The 23,215-nt window shown below is 48.2% G+C and overlaps 1 protein-coding gene across 1 annotated transcript in view; it reads right to left on the bottom strand.

Annotated features, from left to right (window-relative positions):
• Positions 1–1,043: 1,043 nt before the first annotated feature.
• LOC132869092 (deleted in malignant brain tumors 1 protein-like) overlaps positions 1,044–23,215 on the bottom strand; it is an 88,652-nt gene continuing 66,480 nt past the window's right edge. The window contains exons 9-14 of the mRNA XM_060902444.1: positions 11,454–11,732; positions 8,569–8,883; positions 8,206–8,484; positions 4,403–4,681; positions 1,519–1,833; positions 1,044–1,434 (exon numbers count right to left, since the gene is read on the bottom strand). Coding sequence (XP_060758427.1) covers positions 1,085–1,434; positions 1,519–1,833; positions 4,403–4,681; positions 8,206–8,484; positions 8,569–8,883; positions 11,454–11,732 — 1,817 coding nt within the window. The 3' untranslated portion in view covers positions 1,044–1,084. The remainder of the gene's footprint in view (positions 1,435–1,518; positions 1,834–4,402; positions 4,682–8,205; positions 8,485–8,568; positions 8,884–11,453; positions 11,733–23,215) is intronic.

Below are 23,215 nucleotides of genomic sequence, written 5' to 3'. Positions count from 1 at the left end.
CCCCACAGTCCAAAGATATGCAGGTTAGGTTAACTGGTGACTCTAAATTGAGCGTAGGTGTGAATGTGAGTGTGAATGGTTGTCTGTGTCTATGTGTCAGCCCTGTGATGACCTGGCGACTTGTCCAGGGTGAACCCCGCCTTTCGCCCGTAGTCAGCTGGGATAGGATCCAGCTTGCCTGCGACCATGTAGAACAGGATAAAGCGGCTACAGATAATGAGATGAGATGAGAGATGCTGGATACGCTGAAGAATCTAAAATAAACATTTTCAAACACTTTTTTTTGTTTACCACATAATTCCATCCATGTTCCAGATGTTATTTCATTGTTTTGATGTTTTCAGTTTTGTTCTACAATGAAGAAAATACAAAATACAGAAAAACCTATGAATGAGGAGGGGTGCCAAAACATTTGACTAGTACTGGAGGCACAGGTAGTTTATCTGATTGGCCTGCTTGGGCCATAAAAGAGCTACCTAGCTGATGTATGGTATTCTCTCTCTCTCTCTCTTTCTTTTCCAGCTTCCACTGTACGTTGTTCTTTGTTCTCTCACCCTTCCACTTACCCTGATGTTATTTCATCTCTGTGAGCACTCTTCTCATCTCATCTCATTATCTCTAGCCGCTTTATCCTTCTACAGGGTCGCAGGCAAGCTGGAGCCCATCCCATCTGACTACGGGCGAAAGGTGGGGTTCACCCTGGACAAGTCGCCAGGTCATCACAGGGCCGGCACATAGACACAGACAACCATCCACACTCACATTCACACCTACGCTCAATTTAGAGTCACCAGTTAACCTAACCTGCATGTCTTTGGACTGTGGGGGAAACCGGAGCACCCGGAGGAAACCCACGCGGACACGGGAAGAACATGCAAACTCCACACAGAAAGGCCCTCGCCGGCCCCGGGGCTCGAACCCAGGACCTTCTTGCTGTGAGGCGACAGCGCTAACCACTACACCACCGTGCCGCCCTGTGAGCACTCTTATTTCCTAAAAAAAAAATTAGTTTCTTGAAAGATGTCTATGCATGGTCTCCTGTTCATGTTGTCTCACCAAGCAAGCCTTGTGGGTGTAACAGTAGTCAATGGCAATTATTTGAACAGCATGAATAAATAATTAATGACTTAATGCTATTCAGTATAATATCCTCTCTGAACTTACCCACAGTGATGGGAATGGAGCTGCTCCTGGATGATATGGAGTTACTTTCCCTGTATGAGTAGTCACAGGTGTACTGACCCTGATGTGAGGCATCTACAGTCAGCGAAAATGTTGCTGCAGTTTGCTTCTTTATTAATGTCCCATTTTTATATAAACTGAAGTCTACAGAGGTGCACGTTGGGCTGGGTGTGGTACATCTGAACTGAAGGACTTCTCCAGGTGAGACCACAGAGTTTGGGGAGATCCGAGTCAATGTGGGAGCCTGCAAGTCTGATCATAAAGAAATATATTTCATAATTTTGCAGTTGTGTTCATTGTAAACAGGATACGGTTCCCAAAACAGTAACAACTTACTTGAGCATACGACTCCAGCATCTTCCCCATGTCCACAGTTTTCGTTTCCAAATCCACGGTGTGAGCAGTGATCTATGTAGCTCTCAGTTCCAGTACACTGAACATCATCCAGCCAGGTCGGTTCACTCCCCTGACCAAAGCGTGCACCATGAGGAGCGCTGATGGCTTTACCACATCCAAGCTGTCTACACACCACCTCTGCATCCTTTAAGTCCCAGTCATCATCACACACTGTTCCCCAAAGCCTACTGTGCTGGATCTCCACTCGACCACAACAGTTACTCGGTCCATTCGCCAACCTGATTGGATTACCTCCTGATTTGTTATACAAAAAGGTAGAAGGTTTTACTAATGATGTACTATCAGCCACTAATAATGACTGATCTTTTTTCTATCAATTTTACTCAGGAGCCATAAAAAGAAATAATATAAAAAAAAACACTTGAGGCTGAAGAAAAGCTTGAACTTTGAATTCTGAGAATTCTCAATTTGTTTTGACACCGAAAAGTCCATTTCATATCTGAAACACAAGAATCTCAGATGAACAAATATCAGAGTATTGAAATTTTACCCATTTTTCCTCAAAAAGATTGCCGTCAAATAAAGAGAAATAATATTAGAAATAAAATCAGTTGAGAAAACTTTGAAATACCCCGTTTTCAATCCTTATATGCTGAACAATATTGAATTTGTCCAGTCTTGTAAATAACCAATTTTTTTTTTTAAATCCAAACTATATTCAAAACTTTATATTTTGCATGCTTTTTTCCCCTTAAAATGATTGTGGTTAATACAAAATATTTAAGCTTGATACAGTAAATTCAGGCCACAAAAGGATTGATGGAAAAATGGCAGTTCATTTTGCCTTGACTAAAGGGTACATGCACAATGAGGCATTTACATTCATGAAATGAACAGACATTAATCTGAACAATCTGCTACCATCCATTGGATTAAACAGCAGCTCATCGGAAAAGACTAAAATATAGTAATGTGTCTGTTCTAATGTGATCATTTCTATAGTTGTGAACAACACCTGGACCGTTAGCAATGTGCCAAACAAACTGCACGATGGTGATGGAACCACTGTGTAAAGCTACTATAACATATAGCATGATAACAGAAGCTAATTTCACAGACATTTCACAACATTAAATAAATGCCACTATAAATAGATGAAATGTATGAGGTGTTTTTCTTTAATTAATCAAAAAATAATAATTGCGACTCTAAATTGAGCGTAGGTGTGAATGTGAGTGTGAATGGTTGTCTGTGTCTATGTGTCAGCCCTGTGATGACCTGGCGACTTGTCCAGGGTGAACCCCGCCTTTCGCCCGTAGTCAGCTGGGATAGGCTCCAGCTTGCCTGCGACACTGTAGAAGGATAAAGCGGCTAGAGATAATGAGATGAGATAATAATTGCTGCCAAATCATTATAGTAGAAAACAGGCCTGGCGCATTAAGGAGGCAAGAGAAGGGTTTTAGTTGAAGGACCTCAGTTGTTTTTTCTTCCCACCCCGACCCATTTAAGTTTTATGCAACCTTTAGAAAAAACAACAAAAATATTACCCGAGATGCAAGTAACCGTAATGAAACGCTGAGGAAAGATAAAACTGAATTTAGCTGGTTCTTTTACTTAATGATCCTGACATTGTTGCCTATTATTTTGTTGATTTTATGAGTCATGTCTCAGTGGTTAGAATCGTCCCCAAATTCTATTATTTTGCATCATGTAGACCTACATTCCAAGATGTCTGATTCTCTAAATTGTGCGAGAACGCTAAGGTTTAAAGCTAGACAGCCTTTCGATTTCATAAAATCGGTGAAATTTAGTTCCCTCTGAAATGTGGTCATTGTGATATGTCTCATCTCATCTCATCTCATTATCTGTAGCCGCTTTATCCTGTTCTACAGGGTCGCAGGCGAGCTGGAGCCTATCCCAGCTGACTACGGGCGAAAGGCGGGGTACACCCTGGACAAGTCGCCAGGTCATCACAGGGCTGACACATAGACACAGACAACCATTCACACTCACATTCACACCTACGCTCAATTTAGAGTCACCAGTTAACCTAACCTGCATGTCTTTGGACTGTGGGGGAAACCGGAGCACCCGGAGGAAACCCACGCGGACACGGGGAGAACATGCAAACTCCACACAGAAAGGCCCTCGCCGGTCATGGGGCTCGAACCCGGACCTTCTTGCTGTGAGACGACAGTGATAACCACTACACCACCATGCCGCCCCAGTTTGCATTCAGGTATTTAAAATTAGTTTACCTCTTAAGAGGAAATTGTTTGTTGGAGCAGCATGCCCTGAAGAAGGCTGTCTGTGCCGCTACGTGTGGATTGCTGCTCAGCTCATGTTTTCTGGATGAAATAGCCATGTAAAATAAAGGCTTTTTATACAGTTGGATACGAAGAGTGCCTTGGATTCCTTCTTTTTTCATATATTAAACCATGCTTGTGCAGAATACAAAGTGATGCCAATACTGACAGGGCATGCCTACCTGGCAGAACCAGAACCCAATCTGGAGTCACAAATGGACAGGGATGACAATGGAATAATTCCCAATTGACCTAATGAGTTGCAATTTGGTCCTCCAGCTGTTCCTTTTTTGTACCTTTAACTTTTCCAGCCTCTTATTGCCCCTGTCCCAACTTTTTTGAGATGTGTTGCTGTCATGAAATTTCAAATGAGCCAATATTTGGCATGAAATTTCAAAATGTCTCACTTTTGACATTTGATATGTTGTCTATGTTCTATTGTGAATACAATATCAGTTTTTGAGATTTGTAAATTATTGCATTCCGTTTTTATTTACAATTTGTACTTTGTCCCAACTTTTTTGGAATCAGGGTTGTAATATCCTCTCTGAACTTACCCACAGTGATGGGAATGGAGCTGCTCCTGGATGATATGGAGTTACTTTCCCTGTATGAGTAGTCACAGGTGTACTGACCCTGATGTGAGGCATCTACAGTCAGCGAAAATGTTGCTGTGGACTCTGCAGTTTGGTTCTTTATTAATGTCCCATTTTTATATAAACTGAAGTCTACAGAGATGCGCATTGGGCTGGGTGTGGTACATCTGAACTGAAGGACTTCTCCAGGTGAGACCACAGAGTTTGGGGAGATCCGAGTCAATGTGGGAGCCTGCAAGTCTGATCATAAAGAAATATATTAAACCATAAGATGAGAAAAAAAAATCCAAAGTGCTCAGGAATTGATGAAAAAATAAATTATTTCAAGCTCTTATGAACTTAACCTAAGGGGTATTGCCATCTAGTGGTTTTTTCTTGAACTGCATACCTGTGAATTCATTACCAGTTTGCATTCATTCTCATCTCATTATCTGTAGCCGCTTTATCCTGTTCTACAGGGTCGCAGGCGAGCTGGAGCCTATCCCAGCTGACTACGGGCGAAAGGCGGGGTTCACCCTGGACAAGTCGCCAGGTCATCACAGGGCTGACACATAGACACAGACAACCATTCACACTCACATTCACACCTACGCTCAATTTAGAGTCACCAGTTAACCTAACCTGCATGTCTTTGGACTGTGGGGGAAACCGGAGCACCCGGAGGAAACCCACGCGGACACGGGGAGAACATGCAAACTCCGCACAGAAAGGCCCTCGCCAGCCACGGGGCTCGAACCTGGACCTTCTTGCTGTGAGACGACAGTGATAACCACTACACCACCGTGCCGCCCCAGTTTGCATTCAGGTATTTAAAATTAGTTTACCTCTTAAGAGGAAATTGTTTCTTGGAGCAGCATGCCCTGAAGAAGGCTGTCTGTGCCGCTACGCGTGGATTGCTGCTCAGCTCATATTTTCTGGATGAAATAGCCATGTAAAATAAAGGCTTTTTATACAGTTGGATACGAAGAGTGCCTTAGATTCCTTCTTTTTTCATATATTAAACCATGCTTGTGCGGAATATAAAGTGATGCCAATACTGACAGGGCATGCCTACCTGGCAGAACCAGAACCCAATCTGGAGTCACAAATGGACAGGGATGACAATGGAATAAAGCCAGAGTAAAAGGAAAGTGCTTGGATGACTTAGATATGGCAAAACAGGAAGCTATGATACTAAAGCAGAAGCCACAGACAGAATAATCCCATGACTGCTGGAGGACAAGGAAGCTGTAGTGGCTGCATATGGAAGGATCTTTAGGTTCAACAGGGAATTGTCAACTGAGTCACAGTCATCATCCACATCTCTGCCAAAAACCACAAGCAAAAAATCTCTAAATAAACTATATTATTAATATAAGCACAGGGCACTTTGTCCATGGAATAAAACATGTATTCTGTTCCCTTCTAGTGGATTTATTGATAGCATGCAATATTGTTAGCATATCGCTTATCCTCCATGTATTACTCCACTCTACCCAATGGCGAATGAGCATGCAATATTCTTACATTACTGCACGTTGTCAAGACAACACGACGTCACACATCGGAGACGTACAACTTCTGCATTAGCGAGTGGCAGTGACAATTTGTAAACAAACATGGCCGCCAGGTTTGCTTTGTTAAAAAGGAAAGATTTTGAGAGAATTTTGGTTGCCAGGTCACTCTGTTGTGTGTAGCTGTCAATGTTGATTTTAAAAGTAATTAAATAAATTACACAGGGAAAATAATAATAATAATAATAATAATAATAATAATAATAATAATAATCTTGACTGTGCTAGCTTTGGCCTACACTACACTGGCTGGAAGGTAACTGGACTGCCACACTAACAGCACCAAGTCGCAGGTCAGCTAGCGTTAGCCTTCGAGAATGCTGATATGAAGAGAGTGTGAATGTATAATAATAATAATAATAATGGCTTTTTTCTAGGTCTATGAGATATATTCCATTCAGCTACTCGTCTTTGACTTGTTCAATGTCATGCTAGCTGAATGGAATATATCTGATATACCACTCAATACCAGCCAATATTATTCAATATTATTAAAATAGCTAATCTAAAGATGGCAGTAACCCATACAAATCAATGTCAGCTAGCTGGCCAGGTAGCTGATGAGCAATACAGTCAGTACCAGTCAAAAGTTTGGACACACCTTCTAATTCAATGCTTTTTCTTTATTTTTATTAATTTAAAGTCACGTCATGTCTTAAAGTAATGATGGATGTCATTTCTCTTTACTTAGCTGAGCGGTTCTTGACATAATATGGATTACTACAGTTGTGTTATAGGGTTATTTATCTATGATTTACTGTTTGATCTTAAAGGCATTAAGAAGGCAAGAAACTCGTCTACGAATTACCCGTTGACGAGACAAACCTGTTAACTGAAATGCATTCCAGGTGAGTCCCTCATGAAGCTGGTTAAGAGAATGCCAATAATGTGCAAAGCATTATCAAGGTAAATGCTGGATACGGGGCGGCACGGTGGTGTAGTGGTTAGCACTGTCACCTCACAGCAAGAAGGTCCGGGTTCGAGCCCCGTGGCCGGCGAGGGCCTTTCTGTGTGGAGTTTGCATGTTCTCCCTGTGTCCACGTGGGTTTCCTCCGGGTGCTCCGGTTTCCCCCACAGTCCAAAGACATGCAGGTTAGGTTAACTGGTGACTCTAAATTGAGCGTAGGTGTGAATGTGAGTGTGAATGGTTGTCTGTGTCTATGTGTCGGCCCTGTGATGACCTGGCGACTTGTCCAGGGTGAACCCCGCCTTTCACCCGTAGTCAGCTGGGATAGGCTCCAGCTCGCCTGCGACCCTGTAGAAGGATAAAGCGGCTAGAGATAATGAGATGAGATGAGAGATGCTGGATACGCTGAAGAATCTAAAATAAACATTTTCAAACACTTTTTTTTGTTTACCACATAATTCCATCCATGTTCCAGATGTTATTTCATTGTTTTGATGTTTTCAGTTTTGTTCTACAATGAAGAAAATACAAAATACAGAAAAACCTATGAATGAGTAGGGGTGCCAAAACGTTTGACTAGTACTGGAGGCACAGGTAGTTTATCTGATTGGCCTGCTTGGGCCATAAAAGAGCTACCTAGCTGATGTATGGTATTCTCTCTCTCTCTCTCTTTCTTTTCCAGCTTGCACTGTAAGTTGTTCTTTGTTCTCTCACCCTTCCACTTACCCTGATGTTATTTCATCTCTGTGAGCACTCTTCTCATCTCATCTCATTATTTCTAGCCGCTTTATCCTTCGACAGGGTCGCAGGCAAGCTGGAGCCTATCCCAGCTGACTACGGGCGAAAGGCGGGGTACACCCTGGACCAGTCGCCAGGTCATCACAGGGCTGACACATAGACACAGACAACCATTCACACCTACGGTCAATTTAGAGTCACCAGTTAACCTAACCTGCATGTCTTTGGACTGTGGGGGAAACCGGAGCACCCGGAGGAAACCCACGCGGACAACATGCAAACTCCACACAGAAAGGCCCTCGCCGGCCCCGGGGCTCAAACCCAGGACCTTCTTGCTGTGAGGCGACAGCGCTAACCACTACACCACCGTGCCGCCCTGTGAGCACTCTCATTTCCTAAAAAAAAAATTAGTTTCTTGAAAGATGTCTATGCATGGTCTCCTGTTCATGTTGTCTCACCAAGCAAGCCTTGTGGGTGTAACAGTAGTCAATGGCAATTATTTGAACAGCATGAATAAATAATTAATGACTTAATGCTATTCAGTATAATATCCTCTCTGAACTTACCCACAGTGATGGGAATGGAGCTGCTCCTGGGTGATATGGAGTTACTTTCCCTGTATGAGTAGTCACAGGTGTACTGACCCTGATGTGAGGCATCTACAGTCAGCGAAAATGTTGCTGTGGACTCTGCAGTTTGCTTCTTTATTAATGTCCCATTTTTATATAAACTGAAGTCTACAGAGGTGCACGTTGGGCTGGGTGTGGTACATCTGAACTGAAGGACTTCTCCAGGTGAGACCACAGAGTTTGGGGAGATCCGAGTCAATGTGGGAGCCTGCAAGTCTGATCATAAAGAAATATATTTCATAATTTTGCAGTTGTGTTCATTGTAAACAGGATATGGTTCCAAAAACAGTAACAACTTACTTGAGCATACGACTCCAGCATCTTCCCCATGTCCACAGTTCTCCTTTCCAAATCCACGGTGTGAGCAGCGATCTATGTAGCTCTCAGTTCCAGTACACTGAACATCATCCAGCCAGGTCGGTTCACTTCCCTGACCAAAGCGTGCACCATGAGGAGCGCTGACGGCTTTACCACATCCAAGCTGTCTACACACCACCTCTGCATCCTTTAAGTCCCAGTAATCATCACACACTGTTCCCCAAAGCCTACTGTGCTGGATCTCCACTCGACCACAACAGTTACTCGATCCATTCGCCAGCCTGATTGGATTACCTCCTGATTTGTTATACAAAAAGGTAGAAGGTTTTACTAATGATGTACTATCAGCCACTAATAATGACTGATCTTTTTTCTATCAATTTTACTCAGGAGCCATAAAAAGAAATAATATAAAAAAAAACACTTGAGGCTGAAGAAAAGCTTGAACTTTGAATACTGAGAATTCTCAATTTGTTTTGACACCGAAAAGTCCATTTCATATCTGAACCACAGAATCTCAGATGAACAAATATCAGAGTATTGAAGTTTTGCCCATTTTTCCTCAAAAAGATTGCTGTCAAATAAAGAGAAATAATATTAGAAATAAAATCAGTTGAGAAAACTTTGAAATACCCCGTTTTCAATCCTTATATGCTGAACAATATTGAATTTGTCCAGTCTTGTAAATAACCAATTTTTTTTTTAAATCCAAACTATATTCAAAACTTTATATTTTGCATGCTTTTTTCCCCTTAAAATGATTGTGGTTAATACAAAATATTTAAGCTTGATACAGTAAATGCAGGCCACAAAAGGATTGATGGAAAAATGGCAGTTCATTTTGCCTTGACTAAAGGGTACATGCACAATGAGGCATTTACATTCATGAAATGAACAGACATTAATCTGAACAATCTGCTACCATCCATTGGATTAAACAGCAGCTCATCGGAAAAGACTAAAATATAGTAATGTGTCTGTTCTAATGTGATCATTTCTATAGTTGTGAACAACACCTGGACCGTTAGCAATGTGCCAAACAAACTGCACGATGGTGATGGAACCACTGTGTAAAGCTACTATAACATATAGCATGATAACAGAAGCTAATTTCACAGACATTTCACAACATTAAATAAATGCCACTATAAATAGATGAAATGTATGAGGTGTTTTTCTTTAATTAATAAAAAAATAATAATTGCGACTCTAAATTGAGCGTAGGTATGAATGTGAGTGTGAATGGTTGTCTGTGTCTATGTGTCAGCCCTGTGATGACCTGGCGACTTGTCCAGGGTGAACCCCGCCTTTCGCCCGTAGTCAGCTGGGATAGGATCCAGCTCGCCTGCGACCCTGTAGAACAGGATAAAGCGGCTAGAGATAATGAGATGAGATAATAATTGCTGCCAAATCATTATAGTAGAAAACAGGCCTGGCGCATTAAGGAGGCAAGAGAAGGGTTTTAGTTGAAGGACCTCAGTTGTTTTTTCTTCCCACCCCGACCCATTTAAGTTTTATGCAACCTTTAGAAAAAACAACAAAAATATTACCCGAGATGCAAGTAACCGTAATGAAACGCTGAGGAAAGATAAAACTGAATTTAGCTGGTTCTTTTACTTAATGATCCTGACATTGTTGCCTATTATTTTGTTGATTTTATGAGTCATGTCTCAGTGGTTAGAATCGTCCCCAAATTCTATTATTTTGCATCATGTAGACCTACATTCCAAGATTTCTGATTCTCTAAATTGTGCGAGAACGCTAAGGTTTAAAGCTAGACAGCCTTTCGATTTCATAAAATCGGTGAAATTTAGTTCCCTCTGAAATGTGGTCATTGTGATATGTACTCATCTCATCTCATCTCATTATCTCTAGCCGCTTTATCCTGTTCTACAGGGTCGCAGGCGAGCTGGAGCCTATCCCAGCTGACTACGGGCGAAAGGCGGGGTACACCCTGGACAAGTCGCCAGGTCATCACAGGGCTTACACATAGACACAGACAACCATTCACACTCACATTCACACCTACGCTCAATTTAGAGTCACCAGTTAACCTAACCTGCATGTCTTTGGACTGTGGGGGAAACCGGAGCACCCGGAGGAAACCCACGCGGACACGGGGAGAACATGCAAACTCCACACAGAAAGGCCCTCGCCGGCCACGGGGCTCGAACCCGGACCTTCTTGCTGTGAGAGGACAGTGATAACCACTACACCGCCATGTCGCCCCAGTTTGCATTCAGGTATTTAAAATTAGTTTACCTCTTAAGAGGAAATTGTTTGTTGGAGCAGCATGCCCTGAAGAAGGCTGTCTGTGCCGCTACGCGTGGATTGCTGCTCAGCTCATGTTTTCTGGATGAAATAGCCATGTAAAATAAAGGCTTTTTATACAGTTGGATATGAAGAGTGCCTTGGATTCCTTCTTTTTTCATATATTAAACCATGCTTGTGCAGAATACAAAGTGATGCCAATACTGACAGGGCATGCCTACCTGGCAGAACCAGAACCCAATCTGGAGTCACAAATGGACAGGCATGACAATGGAATAATTGCCAGTTGACCTAATGAGTTGCAATTTGGTCCTCCAGCTGTTCCTTTTTTGTACCTTTAACTTTTCCAGCCTCTTATTGCCCCTGTCCCAACTTTTTTGAGATGTGTTGCTGTCATGAAATTTCAAATGAGCCAATATTTGGCATGAAATTTCAAAATGTCTCACTTTCGACATTTGATATGTTGTCTATGTTCTATTGTGAATACAATATCAGTTTTTGAGATTTGTAAATTATTGCATTCCGTTTTTATTTACAATTTGTACTTTGTCCCAACTTTTTTGGAATCAGGGTTGTAATATCCTCTCTGAACTTACCCACAGTGATGGGAATGGAGCTGCTCCTGGATGATATGGAGTTACTTTCCCTGTATGAGTAGTCACAGGTGTACTGACCCTGATGTGAGGCATCTACAGTCAGCGAAAATGTTACTGTGGACTCTGCAGTTTGGTTCTTTATTAATGTCCCATTTTTATATAAACTGAAGTCTACAGAGATGCGCATTGGGCTGGGTGTGGTACATCTGAACTGAAGGACTTCTCCAGGTGAGACCACAGAGTTTGGGGAGATCCGAGTCAATGTGGGAGCCTGCAAGTCTGATCATAAAGAAATATATTAAACCATAAGATGAGAAAAAAAAATCCAAAGTGCTCAGGAATTGATGAAAAAAGAAATTATTTCAAGCTCTTATGAACTTAACCTAAGGGGTATTGCCATCTAGTGGTTTTTTCTTGAACTGCATACCTGTGAATTCATTACCAGTTTGCATTCATTCTCATCTCATTATCTGTAGCCGCTTTATCCTGTTCTACAGGGTCGCAGGCAAGCTGGAGCCTATCCCAGCTGACTATGGGCGAAAGGCAGGGTTCACCCTGGACAAGTCGCCAGGTCATCACAGGGCTGACACATAGACACAGACAACCATTCACACTCACATTCACACCTACGGTCAATTTAGAGTCACCAGTTAACCTAACCTGCATGTCTTTGGACTGTGGGGGAAACCGGAGCACCCGGAGGAAACCCACGCGGACACGGGGAGAACATGCAAACTCCGCACAGAAAGGCCCTCGCCGGGCACGGGGCTCGAACCTGGACCTTCTTGCTGTGAGACGACAGTGATAACCACTACACCACCATGCCGCCCCAGTTTGCATTCAGGTATTTAAAATTAGTTTACCTCTTAAGAGGAAATTGTTTCTTGGAGCAGCATGCCCTGAAGAAGGCTGTCTGTGCCGCTACGCGTGGATTGCTGCTCAGCTCATATTTTCTGGATGAAATAGCCATGTAAAATAAAGGCTTTTTATACAGTTGGATACGAAGAGTGCCTTGGATTCCTTCTTTTTTCATATATTAAACCATGCTTGTGCGGAATATAAAGTGATGCCAATACTGACAGGGCATGCCTACCTGGCAGAACCAGAACCCAATCTGGAGTCACAAATGGACAGGGATGACAATGGAATAAAGCCAGAGTAAAAGGAAAGTGCTTGGATGACTTAGATATGGCAAAACAGGAAGCTATGATACTAAAGCAGAAGCCACAGACAGAATAATCCCATGACTGCTGGAGGACAAGGAAGCTGTAGTGGCTGCATATGGAAGGCTCTTTAGGTTCAACAGGGAATTGTCAATTGAGTCACAGTCATCATCCACATCTCTGCCAAAAACCACAAGCAAAAAATCTCTAAATAAACTATATTATTAATATAAGCACAGGGCACTTTGTCCATGGAATAAAACATGTATTCTGTTCCCTTCTAGTGGATTTATTGATAGCATGCAATATTGTTAGCATATCGCTTATCCTCCATGTATTACTCCACTCTACCCAATGGCGAATGAGCGTGCAATATTCTTACATTACTGCACGTTGTCAAGACAACACAACGTCACACATCGGAGACGTACAACTTCTGCATTAGCGAGTGGCAGTGACAATTTGTAAACAAACATGGCCGCCAGGTTTGCTTTGTTAAAAAGGAAACATTTTGAGAGAATTTTGGTTGCCAGGTCACTCTGTTGTGTGTAGCTGTCAATGTTGATTTTAAAAGTAATTAAATAAATTACACAGGGAAAATAATAATAATAATAATAATAATAATAATAATAATCAGCTTGACTGTGCTAGCTTTGGCCTACACTACACTGGCTGGAAGGTAACTGGACTGCCACACTAACAGCACCAAGTCGCGGGTCAGCTAGCGTTAGCCTTCGAGAATGCTGATATGAAGAGAGTGTGAATGTATTATAATAATAATAATAATAATAATAATAGCTTTTTTCTAGGTCTATGAGATATATTCCATTCAGCTACTCGTCTTTGACTTGTTCAATATCACAGTCAGGTACAGTCACACAGGTATATGTCCTCATCTCATCTCATCTCATTATCTCTAGCCGCTTTATCCTGTTCTACAGGGTCGCAGGCGAGCTGGAGCCTATCCCAGCTGACTACGGGCGAAAGGCGGGGTACACCCTGGACAAGTCGCCAGGTCATCACAGGGCTGACACATAGACACAGACAACCATTCACACTCACATTCACACCTACGGTCAATTTAGAGTCACCAGTTAACCTAACCTGCATGTCTTTGGACTGTGGGGGAAACTGGATCACCCGGAGGAAACCCACACGGACACGGGGAGAACATGCAAACTCCACACAGAAAGGCCCTTGCTGGCCACGGGGCTCGAACCCGGACCTTCTTGCTGTGAGGCGACAGTGATAACCACTACATCACCGTGCCGCCCCTGTGATATGTTTATTTCTGGAATATCTAAAAAAAAAATAGACTATTCTGTGGCTGGGAAGTTATTTAATTTGAGGGGATTAAAGCAAATAACGTGCATGAAATCACTCGCTTTGTGCAGTCAAGCAGACAGAGGAAGTCCGTGTGCGCATGCGCAGGTTTACCTTCTTCTTTTGGGTTTTACTGCAGCTGGCATCCACAGTGTTGCATTACTGCCATCTACAGGTTTCCCTTTGAGCGTGCACTGACAGTTCCATCATTCTGTCGCTAAACGAACAGCTGATCACACCGAGGTGCTCACTGAGCACCGATATTTATTAGTTTGTTCCTGTGTTTCCTTTCCTTTGTATATAACTGTGGCAGCGGGGGCGTGGTCAAGCGTCGGTCTGTGACCAGAGGGCGGAGTCAGGGAAGGTAAGTGGCAGAATCACTGCACCTGAGGTCAATTAATGTGTTTGTGTGTCTTCTCCAGTGACCGCGCCCTATTTAAGGAGAGACAGCGAGAGCAGAGGGAGCTCTCTCCCCCACCAGACGACTGGAGTGCGTGCGTGTGTGCGGCTGAGAGAGTGAAAGTTTACTGAAAAGTAATAATAAAAGTGTTTGTGAATCAGTTCTGGCCTGCCGTCCTTCTGGGCTCCACCCCCCCATACGAACTGCTCCAGTGGTGCCGAAACCTGGGACTTGGAGCGCAGGAGCCAAACAGCCCCATGGAGTCCTCCCCGTTCGCTGACCTGGTCCACGCCCTCGCCATGGCCCAGCAAAGCCAGCACCAGGCACTAGTTGCCCTCCGTAAGGAACAGGAACAGCGGTTTGAGGCCCTGGTGCTGGCTCAGCAGGAAGAGCAACAGGCGTTCCGGCACCTCCTCGCGTTGGTGGGGTCCACCGCCGCGGGCCCGTCCCCCTTCACCCTGACAAAGATGGGCCTGCAGGACGACCCCGAGGCCTTCCTCACACTCTTTGAGCAGTTAGCAGAGACCTCGGGGTGGCCGGTGGAACAGCGCGTGGCGCACCTCCTCCCCCTGCTAACAGGAGAGGTGCAGCTGGCCGCGCAACAGCTCCCCGCCGACTGCCGGCTGGCCTACGCGGACCTTTGCCAGGCCATCCTCCAGCGTGTGGGGTGCACTCCCAAGAAACAATGGCAGCGCTTCTGCCCTTTGCACTTGGAGGAAGTCGGCCGACCATTCGCGTTTGGCCAGCAACTCCGGGACACCTGCGGGCGGTGGTTGAGGGCCAACAACCGCGACGCCGAGGGGATCATCGACCAGGTGGTACTGGAGCAGTTCATCGCGTGCCTGCCAGCCGGAACTGCAAAGTGGGTCTAGTGCCACCGTCCGGTGTCACTGGATCAGGCAATCGAGCTGGCGGAGGACCATTTGGTGGCTGTCCCGACAGCAGGACAGCAGACAACCTCTTCTCTCCTCTCCTGTCTCCCTCTCTCTCCCTCTCCTCCTGTGTCTCATCCTCGCCCCGTTCCCCCACCACGGAGGCAGGGGCCGCCCCCCCCCCCTCAGGTGAGTGAGCATCAGAGCACCAGTGCGGAGAGGAAGCCCGGGCCGGTTTGCTGGCGCTGCGGGGAGCCGGGCCACCTCCAACAGCAGTGCTCAGTGATGGAGATGGGCATGCCAGGAGCCGCCCTCGATCGGGCCAGAGTGTATCGCATACCGGTGAGTGTCCAAGGGGATACATATCAGGCATTGGTGGATTCTGGTAGTAATCAGACCTCAATCCACCAAAACCTGGTGCAAGACGAGGCATTGGGGGGAGTACAATTGGTGAAGGTGTTGTGTGTGCACGGGGATGTTCACAACTACCCTTTAGTGTCAGTCCACATTTTTTTTGAGGGGAAAAATTTATAGTGAAGTCGGCGGTTAATCCTTGCCTTACCCACTCGATAATTTGGGGGATGGATTGGCCAGGATTTGGGGAATTAATGAGTCACCTAGTGAAGAGTGGGTCCTGCCGTAGTTTAATAAGGGGAGGTCCTGGGGTCGCGCTGGCGGGAGCAGCTGTCACAGAGCCGTCTATGTCATCTCCGCATCAGAGTGAGGAGCCGCCGGCTCCTCCTCTCTCTATTGGGGAATCCCTCGCGGATTTTCCATTAGAGCAGTCACGAGACGAGACTCTGCGGCATACATTTGACCAAGTGAGAGTAATCGATGGTCAAACGCTCCAGCCAAATGCCACCCCGTCCTTCCTCTACTTCGCAGTTATGAAGGATAGATTATACCGAGTGATGCAGGGCACTCAGACTAAAGAGCAAGTCACGCAGCTTTTGATTCCGAAGAGCTGCCGGGAATTGGTATTTCAGGCGGCTCACTTTAACCCCATGGCTGGACACTTAGGGCAGGATAAGACACTAGCCAGAATAATGGCCCGGTTCTATTGGCCAGGGATTCGCTGCGATGTCCGTAGGTGGTGTACGGCGTGCCGCGAATGCCAGTTAGTAAATCCAGCGGCCATTCCAAAAGCGCCTTTGAGCCCTCTCCCATTAATCGAGACCCTGTTCGAGAGAATTGGGATGGATCTCGTCGGGCCATTAGACCGGTCAACACGAGGGTACCGCTTTATTTTAGTTCTGGTGGACTATGCAACGCGATACCCGGAAGCAGTGCCTCTTCGCGATATCTCAGCACGCAGTATTGCGGAAGCACTCTTCTGCATTATCTCCCGAGTTGGAATCCTGAAAGAGATTCTGACTGACCAAGGCACCTTGTTTATGTCACGTACACTAAATGAACTGTATGGGTTGTTGGGTATTAAGCCGATCCGCACCAGTGTGTATCACCCACAAACCGACGGTTTAGTTGAACGGTTTAATCGCACCCTCAAGAATATAATTAAACAATTCGTAAGTGAGGACGCACATAATTGGGATAAATGGCTCGAACCATTGTTATTTCCAGTGCGAGAGGTCCCCCAAGCCTCCACGGGGTTCTCCCCGTTTGAATTATTATATGGGCGTAAGCCGTGCGGCATTCTAGATGTGCTGCAGGAAAATTGGGAGGAGGGACCTTCACCAAGTAAAAATGAAATCCAATACGTTATTGGCCTGCGTACAAAACTCCACACACTCACCCACCTAACCCAGAAGAATTTGCGGCAGGCCCAAGAACGACAAGCCCGCCTGTACGACAAGGGTACACGCCTCAGGGAGTTCGCACCGGGAGATAAAGTACTTGTACTGTTGCCCACATCGAGCTCCAAATTAGTCGGCAAGTGGCAAGGACCCTTTGAGGTCACATGGCGAGTCGGGGACATTGACTATGAGGCGAGGCGAGCGGACAGGGGTGGGGTGCTACAGATTTACCACCTCAATCTGCTCAAACTCTGGAACGAGGAGGTCCCTGTGGCATTGGTGGTTCCGGAGAAGGCGGAGCTGGGGCCGGAGGTTCAAAAGGGAACATTGGCATCACGTACCTCTCCGGTCCCCTGTGGAGACCACCTCTCCCCGACCCAAGTCGCGGAGGTTGCCCAGTTGCAGACCAAGTTTTCGGACGTGTTCTCGCCCCTACTCGGCCGCACCAACCTCACAGAGCAGCACATTGAGACGCCCCCAGGGGTGGTAGTGCGTAGCCGCCCTTACAGGCTACCTGAACACAAGAAAAAAGTGGTTCGGGAAGAACTCGAGGCCATGCTCGAAATGGGCATTGTTGAGGAATCCCACAGTGACTGGAGCAGCCCAGTCTTGGTGGTCTTGGTACCCAAGGCCGACGGGTCGGTCCAGTTCTGTGTAGACTATAGAAAAGTCAACGCGGTGTCTAAATCCGACGCGTACCCAATGCCTCGTATTGATGAGTTGCTCGATCAACTAGGCATGGCTCGCTTTTACTCGACACTGGATTTAACAAAGGGTTATTGGCAGATCCCCTTGACTCCATTATCCCGAGAAAAAACGGCCTTTTCCACACCGTTCGGCTTACACCAGTTTGTCACTGTAAGACTCCCTACGTGTGGGTGGAGCACTGAGGACGGCAGGACAGAGATCAGGTTTGGGAAAGGCTTTATTGCCACACTTTTCAGTGAACAATGGTATTTTGGCTAGACAGACACACACACACAGCCAGCGTCTAGTCCGGAGCTGATCTCCTCTGCTCTCACTCTCCCTCCTTAAATAGGGCGCGGTCACTGGGAAGACACACACAAACACAGGTTAATTGTTCTCAGGTGTCGTGATTCTGCCACTTACCTTCCCTGACTCCGCCCTCCTGTCACAGACCGGCGCTTGACCACGCCCCCGCTGCCACATACCCCCACCGCCCGACTCAGGCCGGGCGGCCGTCCGGCCTGCAGCCGACTCCCCCCCCCTTGACGGGAGAGGAAGTCCGCCACGACCATCTGCGCCCCCGGCCTGTGGACCACCTTGAAATTAAAGGGTTGGAGCGCCAGATACCAATGGGTGATCCGCGCGTTGGCATCTTTCATGCGGTGGAGCCACTGGAGGGGCGCGTGGTCCGAACAGAGGGTGAAAGGGCGCCCCAGTAGGTAGTACCGGAGGGCGAGAACCGCCCACTTGATGGCCAGACACTCTTTCTCGATGGTGCTGTAGCGCCCCTCACGCACCGACAGCTTCCTGCTGATATACAGGACAGGGCGGTCCTCCCCCTACACCTCCTGGGACAAAACCGCCCCCAGCCCCCTGTCCGACGCATCGGTCTGCAACATAAAGGGGAGAGAAAAGTCAGGGGAGTGTAGAAGTGGCCCCCCACACAGTGCAGCCTTTACCTCTGAGAAAGCCTGCTGGCACTGTTCTGTCCACTGGACCGGATCTGGTGCCCCCTTTTTAGTGAGATCAGTCAGCGGGCTGGTGACATCCGAATAATTAGGTATAAACCTACGATAATAGCCAGCCAGCCCCAGGAACTGTCTCACCCCCTTTTTGGTCTTGGGCCTCGGGCAGGCCGCAATTGCTGCCGTCTTATTAATTTGGGGACGCACCAGCCCGTTGCCCAAGTGGAAGCCCAGGTACCGTACTTCCACCCGCCCAATCGCACACTTCTTTGGGTTGGCTGTGAGCCCCGCTCGCCTCAGCGACCTAAGGACGGCCCTCAGATGTTCGAGGTGCCGCTGCCAGTCATTGCTATAGATGATGATGTCATCTAGATATGCTGCCGTATACATGGCGTGAGGGCGGAGGACTCTGTCCATCAGCCGCTGAAACGTCGCGGGCGCCCCAAACAGCCCAAATGGAAGGGTGACGAATTGGTGTAAACCAAACGGTGTGGAAAAGGCCGTTTTTTCTCGGGATAGTGGAGTCAAGGGGATCTGCCAATATCCCTTCGTCAAATCCAGTGTCGAATAAAATCGAGCAGTGCCGAGTCGATCGAGCAGCTCATCAATACGAGGCATTGGGTATGCGTCGAATTTAGACACCGCGTTGACTTTTCTATAGTACACACAGAACCGGACCGACCCGTCAGCCTTGGGGACCAAGACCACCGGGCTGCTCCAGTCACTGTGGGACTCCTCGACGATGCCCATTTCGAGCATGGTCTGAAGTTCTTCCCGAACCACCTTTTTTTTGTGTTCGGGTAGCCTGTAAGGGCGGCTACGCACTACCACCCCCGGGGGTGTCTCTATGTGGTGCTCTATGAGATTAGTGCGACCGGGCAGGGGCGAGAACACATCCGAAAACTCGATCTGCAACTGGGCGACCTCCGTGAGTTGGGTCGGGGAGAGGTGGTCTCCACAGGGGACCGGAGAGGTACGTGATGCCAATGTTCCTTTTTGAACCTACGGCCCCAGCTCCGCCTTCTCCGGAACTACCGACACCAACGCCACGGGGACCTCCTCGTTCCAGAGTTTAAGCAGATTGAGGTGGTAAATCTGTAGCGCCCCACCCCTGTCCGTTCGCCTCACCTCATAGTCGACATCCCCGACTCGCCGTGTGACCTCAAAGGGTCCTTGCCACTTGGCGATCAATTTGGAGCTCGACGTGGGCAACAGTACGAGTACCTTATCTCCCGGAGTGAACTCTCTAAGGCGCGTACCCTTGTTGTACAGGCGGCCTTGCCGTTCCTGGGCCTGCGGCAAATTCTCCTGAGTTAGGTGGGTGAGCGTGTGGAGTTTTGCGCGCAGGTCCATAACGTACTGAATTTCATTCTTACTTTGTGAAGGTCCCTCCTCCCAATTTTCCCGCAGCACGTCCAGGATGCCGCGCGGCTTACGCCCATATAATAATTCGAACGGGGAGAACCCCGTGGAGGCTTGGGGGACCTCTCGCACTGAGAACAGCAAGGGTTCGAGCCACTTATCCCAATTACGTGCGTCCTCACTTACGAATTTTTTAATAATATTTTTGAGGGTGCGGTTGAATCGTTCTACCAAACCGTCCGTTTGTGGGTGATACACGCTGGTGTGGATCGGCTTAATCCCCAATAACCCATACAGTTCGCGCAGTGTTCGTGACATAAACGTAGTGCCTTGATCAGTCAGAATCTCTTTCGGGATTCCAACTCGGGAGATGACGTGGAAGAGGGCCTCTGCAATACTGCGTGCTGAGATATTGCGCAGAGGCACGGCTTCCGGGTATCGCGTTGCATAGTCCACCAGAACTAATATAAAGCGGTACCCTCGTGCTGACCGATCTAATGGCCCGACGAGATCCATCCCGATTCTCTCAAACGGGGTCTCGATTAACGGTAGAGGGCGCAAAGGCGCTTTTGGAATGGCCGCTGGATTTACTTACTGGCATTCGCAGCATGCCGTACACCACCTACGGACATCGCCGCGAATCCCCGGCCAATAGAATCGGGCCATTATTCGGGCTAGTGTCTTATCCTGCCCCAAGTGTCCAGCCATGGGATTAAAGTGAGCCGCCTGGAATACCAATTCCCGGCGGCTTTTTGGAATTAAAAGCTGCGTGACTCGCTCTTTAGTTTGAGTGTCCTGCGTCACTCGGTATAATCTATCCTTCATAATCGCGAAGTAGGGGAAGGACGGGGTGGCGTTCGGCTGGAGCATTTGACCATCGATTACTCTCACTTGGTCAAACGCATGCCGCAGAGTCTCGTCTCGCGACTGCTCTAATGGGAAATCCATGATGGATTCCCCAATAGAGAGAGGAGGAGCCGGCGGCTCCTCACTCTGACGCGGAGATGACGTAGACGGCTCTGTGACAGCTGCTCCCGCCAAAGCGACACCGGGACCTCCCCCTGTCAAATGGCAGGACCCACTCTCGACTAGGCGTGTCATTAAACCCCAAAATCCCGGCCAATCAGTCCCCAAAATTAACGAGTGGGTAAGGCGAGGATTAACCGCCGCCTTCACTATAAATTTTTCCCCTCTGAAAATAATGTGGACCGACACCAAAGGGTAGCTGTGAACATCCCCGTGCACACACAACACCTTCACCCCTTGTGCTCCCCCCAATGCCTCGTTTTGAACCAGGCTTTGGCGAATTGAGGTCTGATTACAACCAGAATCCACCAACGCCTGATATGTAGCCCCTTGGATACTCACCGGTATGCGATATGCTCCGGCCCGATCGAGGGCGGCCTCTGGCGCGTCGGGGATCCGAACCACCACGCCCACTTCCATTGCTGTGCACTGCTGATGAAGGTGGCCCGGCTCCCCGCAGCGGCAGCAAACCGGCCCGGGCTTTCCCTCTGCACTGGTGATCTGGGGCTCACTCACCTGAGGTGGGGGAGAGACAGACACAGAAGGGAGAAACGGGAGGGCACCGCGGGTGTGGCGGGCCGGCTGGGGTGGAGCCGGCCCCCGCCTCCGCGGTGGGGGAATGGGGCGAGGACAGGACACAGGAGGAGAGGGAGAGAGAGAGAGAGAAGAGGAGAGAAGAGACGATGCCATCTGCTGTCCTGCCGCCGGGACAGCCGCCAGATGATCCTCCGCCAGCTCGACTGCCTGATCCAGCGACGCCGGGCGGTGGCACTGGACCCACTCCGTGGTTCCGGCTGGTAAGCGGGCGACGAACTGTTCCAGTACCACCTGGTCGACGATTCCCTCGGCGTCGCGATTGTTGGCCCTCAGCCACCACCAGCAGGCGTCCCGGAGCTGCTGGCCGAACGTGAACGGCCGGCCGACTTCCTCCAGTCGCAGCGCGCGGAAGCGCTGGCGCTGTTGCTCCGGTGTGCGCCCCACGCGCTGGAGGACGGCCCGGCGGAGGTCCGCGTAGGCCAGCCGGCGGTCGGCGGGGAGCTGTAGCGCGGCCAGCTGTGCCTCTCCCATGAGCAGGGGGAGGAGGCGCGCCGCACGCTGCTCGATCGGCCACTCCGAGGCTTCGGCGACCTGTTCGAACAACGTGATGAATGCCTCGGGGTCGTCCTGCGGGCCCATCTTGGTGACAATGAGGGGAGACGGGCCCGCGGCCGGAGCGCTGGTGGACCCCGCCGACGCAAGGAGATGCCGGAACGCCTCGCGATCTTCCTGCTGGGCCAGCACCAGGGCTTCGAAGCGCTGCTCCTGCTCCTTTCGGAGCGTGACGAGTGCCTGGTGCTGGCTTTGCTGAGCCGTGGCGAGGGCGTGGACCAGATCGGCGAACGGGGAGGATTCCATGGGGCTGCTGGTTTGGTGCTCCACTCCCGGGTTTCGGCACCACTGTAACACTCCCTACGTGTGGGTGGAGCACTTAGGACGGCAGGACAGAGATCAGGTTTGGGAAAGGCTTTATTGCCACACTTTTCAGTGAACAATGGTATTTTGGCTAGACAGACACACACACACAGCCAGCGTCTAGTCCGGAGCTGATCTCCTCTGCTCTCACTCTCCCTCCTTAAATAGGGCGCGGTCACTGGGAAGACACACACAAACACAGGTTAATTGTTCTCAGGTGTCGTGATTCTGCCACTTACCTTCCCTGACTCCGCCCTCCTGTCACAGACCGGCGCTTGACCACGCCCCCGCTGCCACAGTCACACTTCCTTTTGGGCTGCTTGGGGCGCCCGCTACGTTTCAGCGGCTGATAGATAGGGTCCTCCGCCCCCATGCCACCTATGCGGCCGCCTACCTCGACGACATCATTATCTATAGTAATGACTGGCCGAGGCACCTCCAACATCTGAGGGCCGTCCTTAGGTCGCTGAGGCGAGCGGGTCTCACAGCCAACCCGAAGAAGTGTGCGATTGGGCAGGTGGAAGTACGGTATCTGGGCTTCCACTTGGGCAATGGGCAGGTGCGTCCCCAAATTAACAAGACAGCAGCAATTGCGGCCTGCCCGAGGCCCAAGACCAAAAAGGGGGTGAGACAGTTCCTGGGGCTGGCTGGCTATTATCGTAGGTTTATACCTACAGTAATTATTCAGACGTCACCAGCCCGCTAACTGATCTGACTAAAAAGGGGGCACCAGATCCGGTCCAGTGGACGGAGCCATG

Source organism: Neoarius graeffei, chromosome 20 (genome assembly GCF_027579695.1).
Source record: "Neoarius graeffei isolate fNeoGra1 chromosome 20, fNeoGra1.pri, whole genome shotgun sequence".
NCBI classification, from domain to species: Eukaryota; Metazoa; Chordata; class Actinopteri; order Siluriformes; family Ariidae; genus Neoarius; species Neoarius graeffei.
Note: the sequence above shows the minus strand (reverse complement) of the source record. Positions and strands in the feature narration are given on the sequence as shown.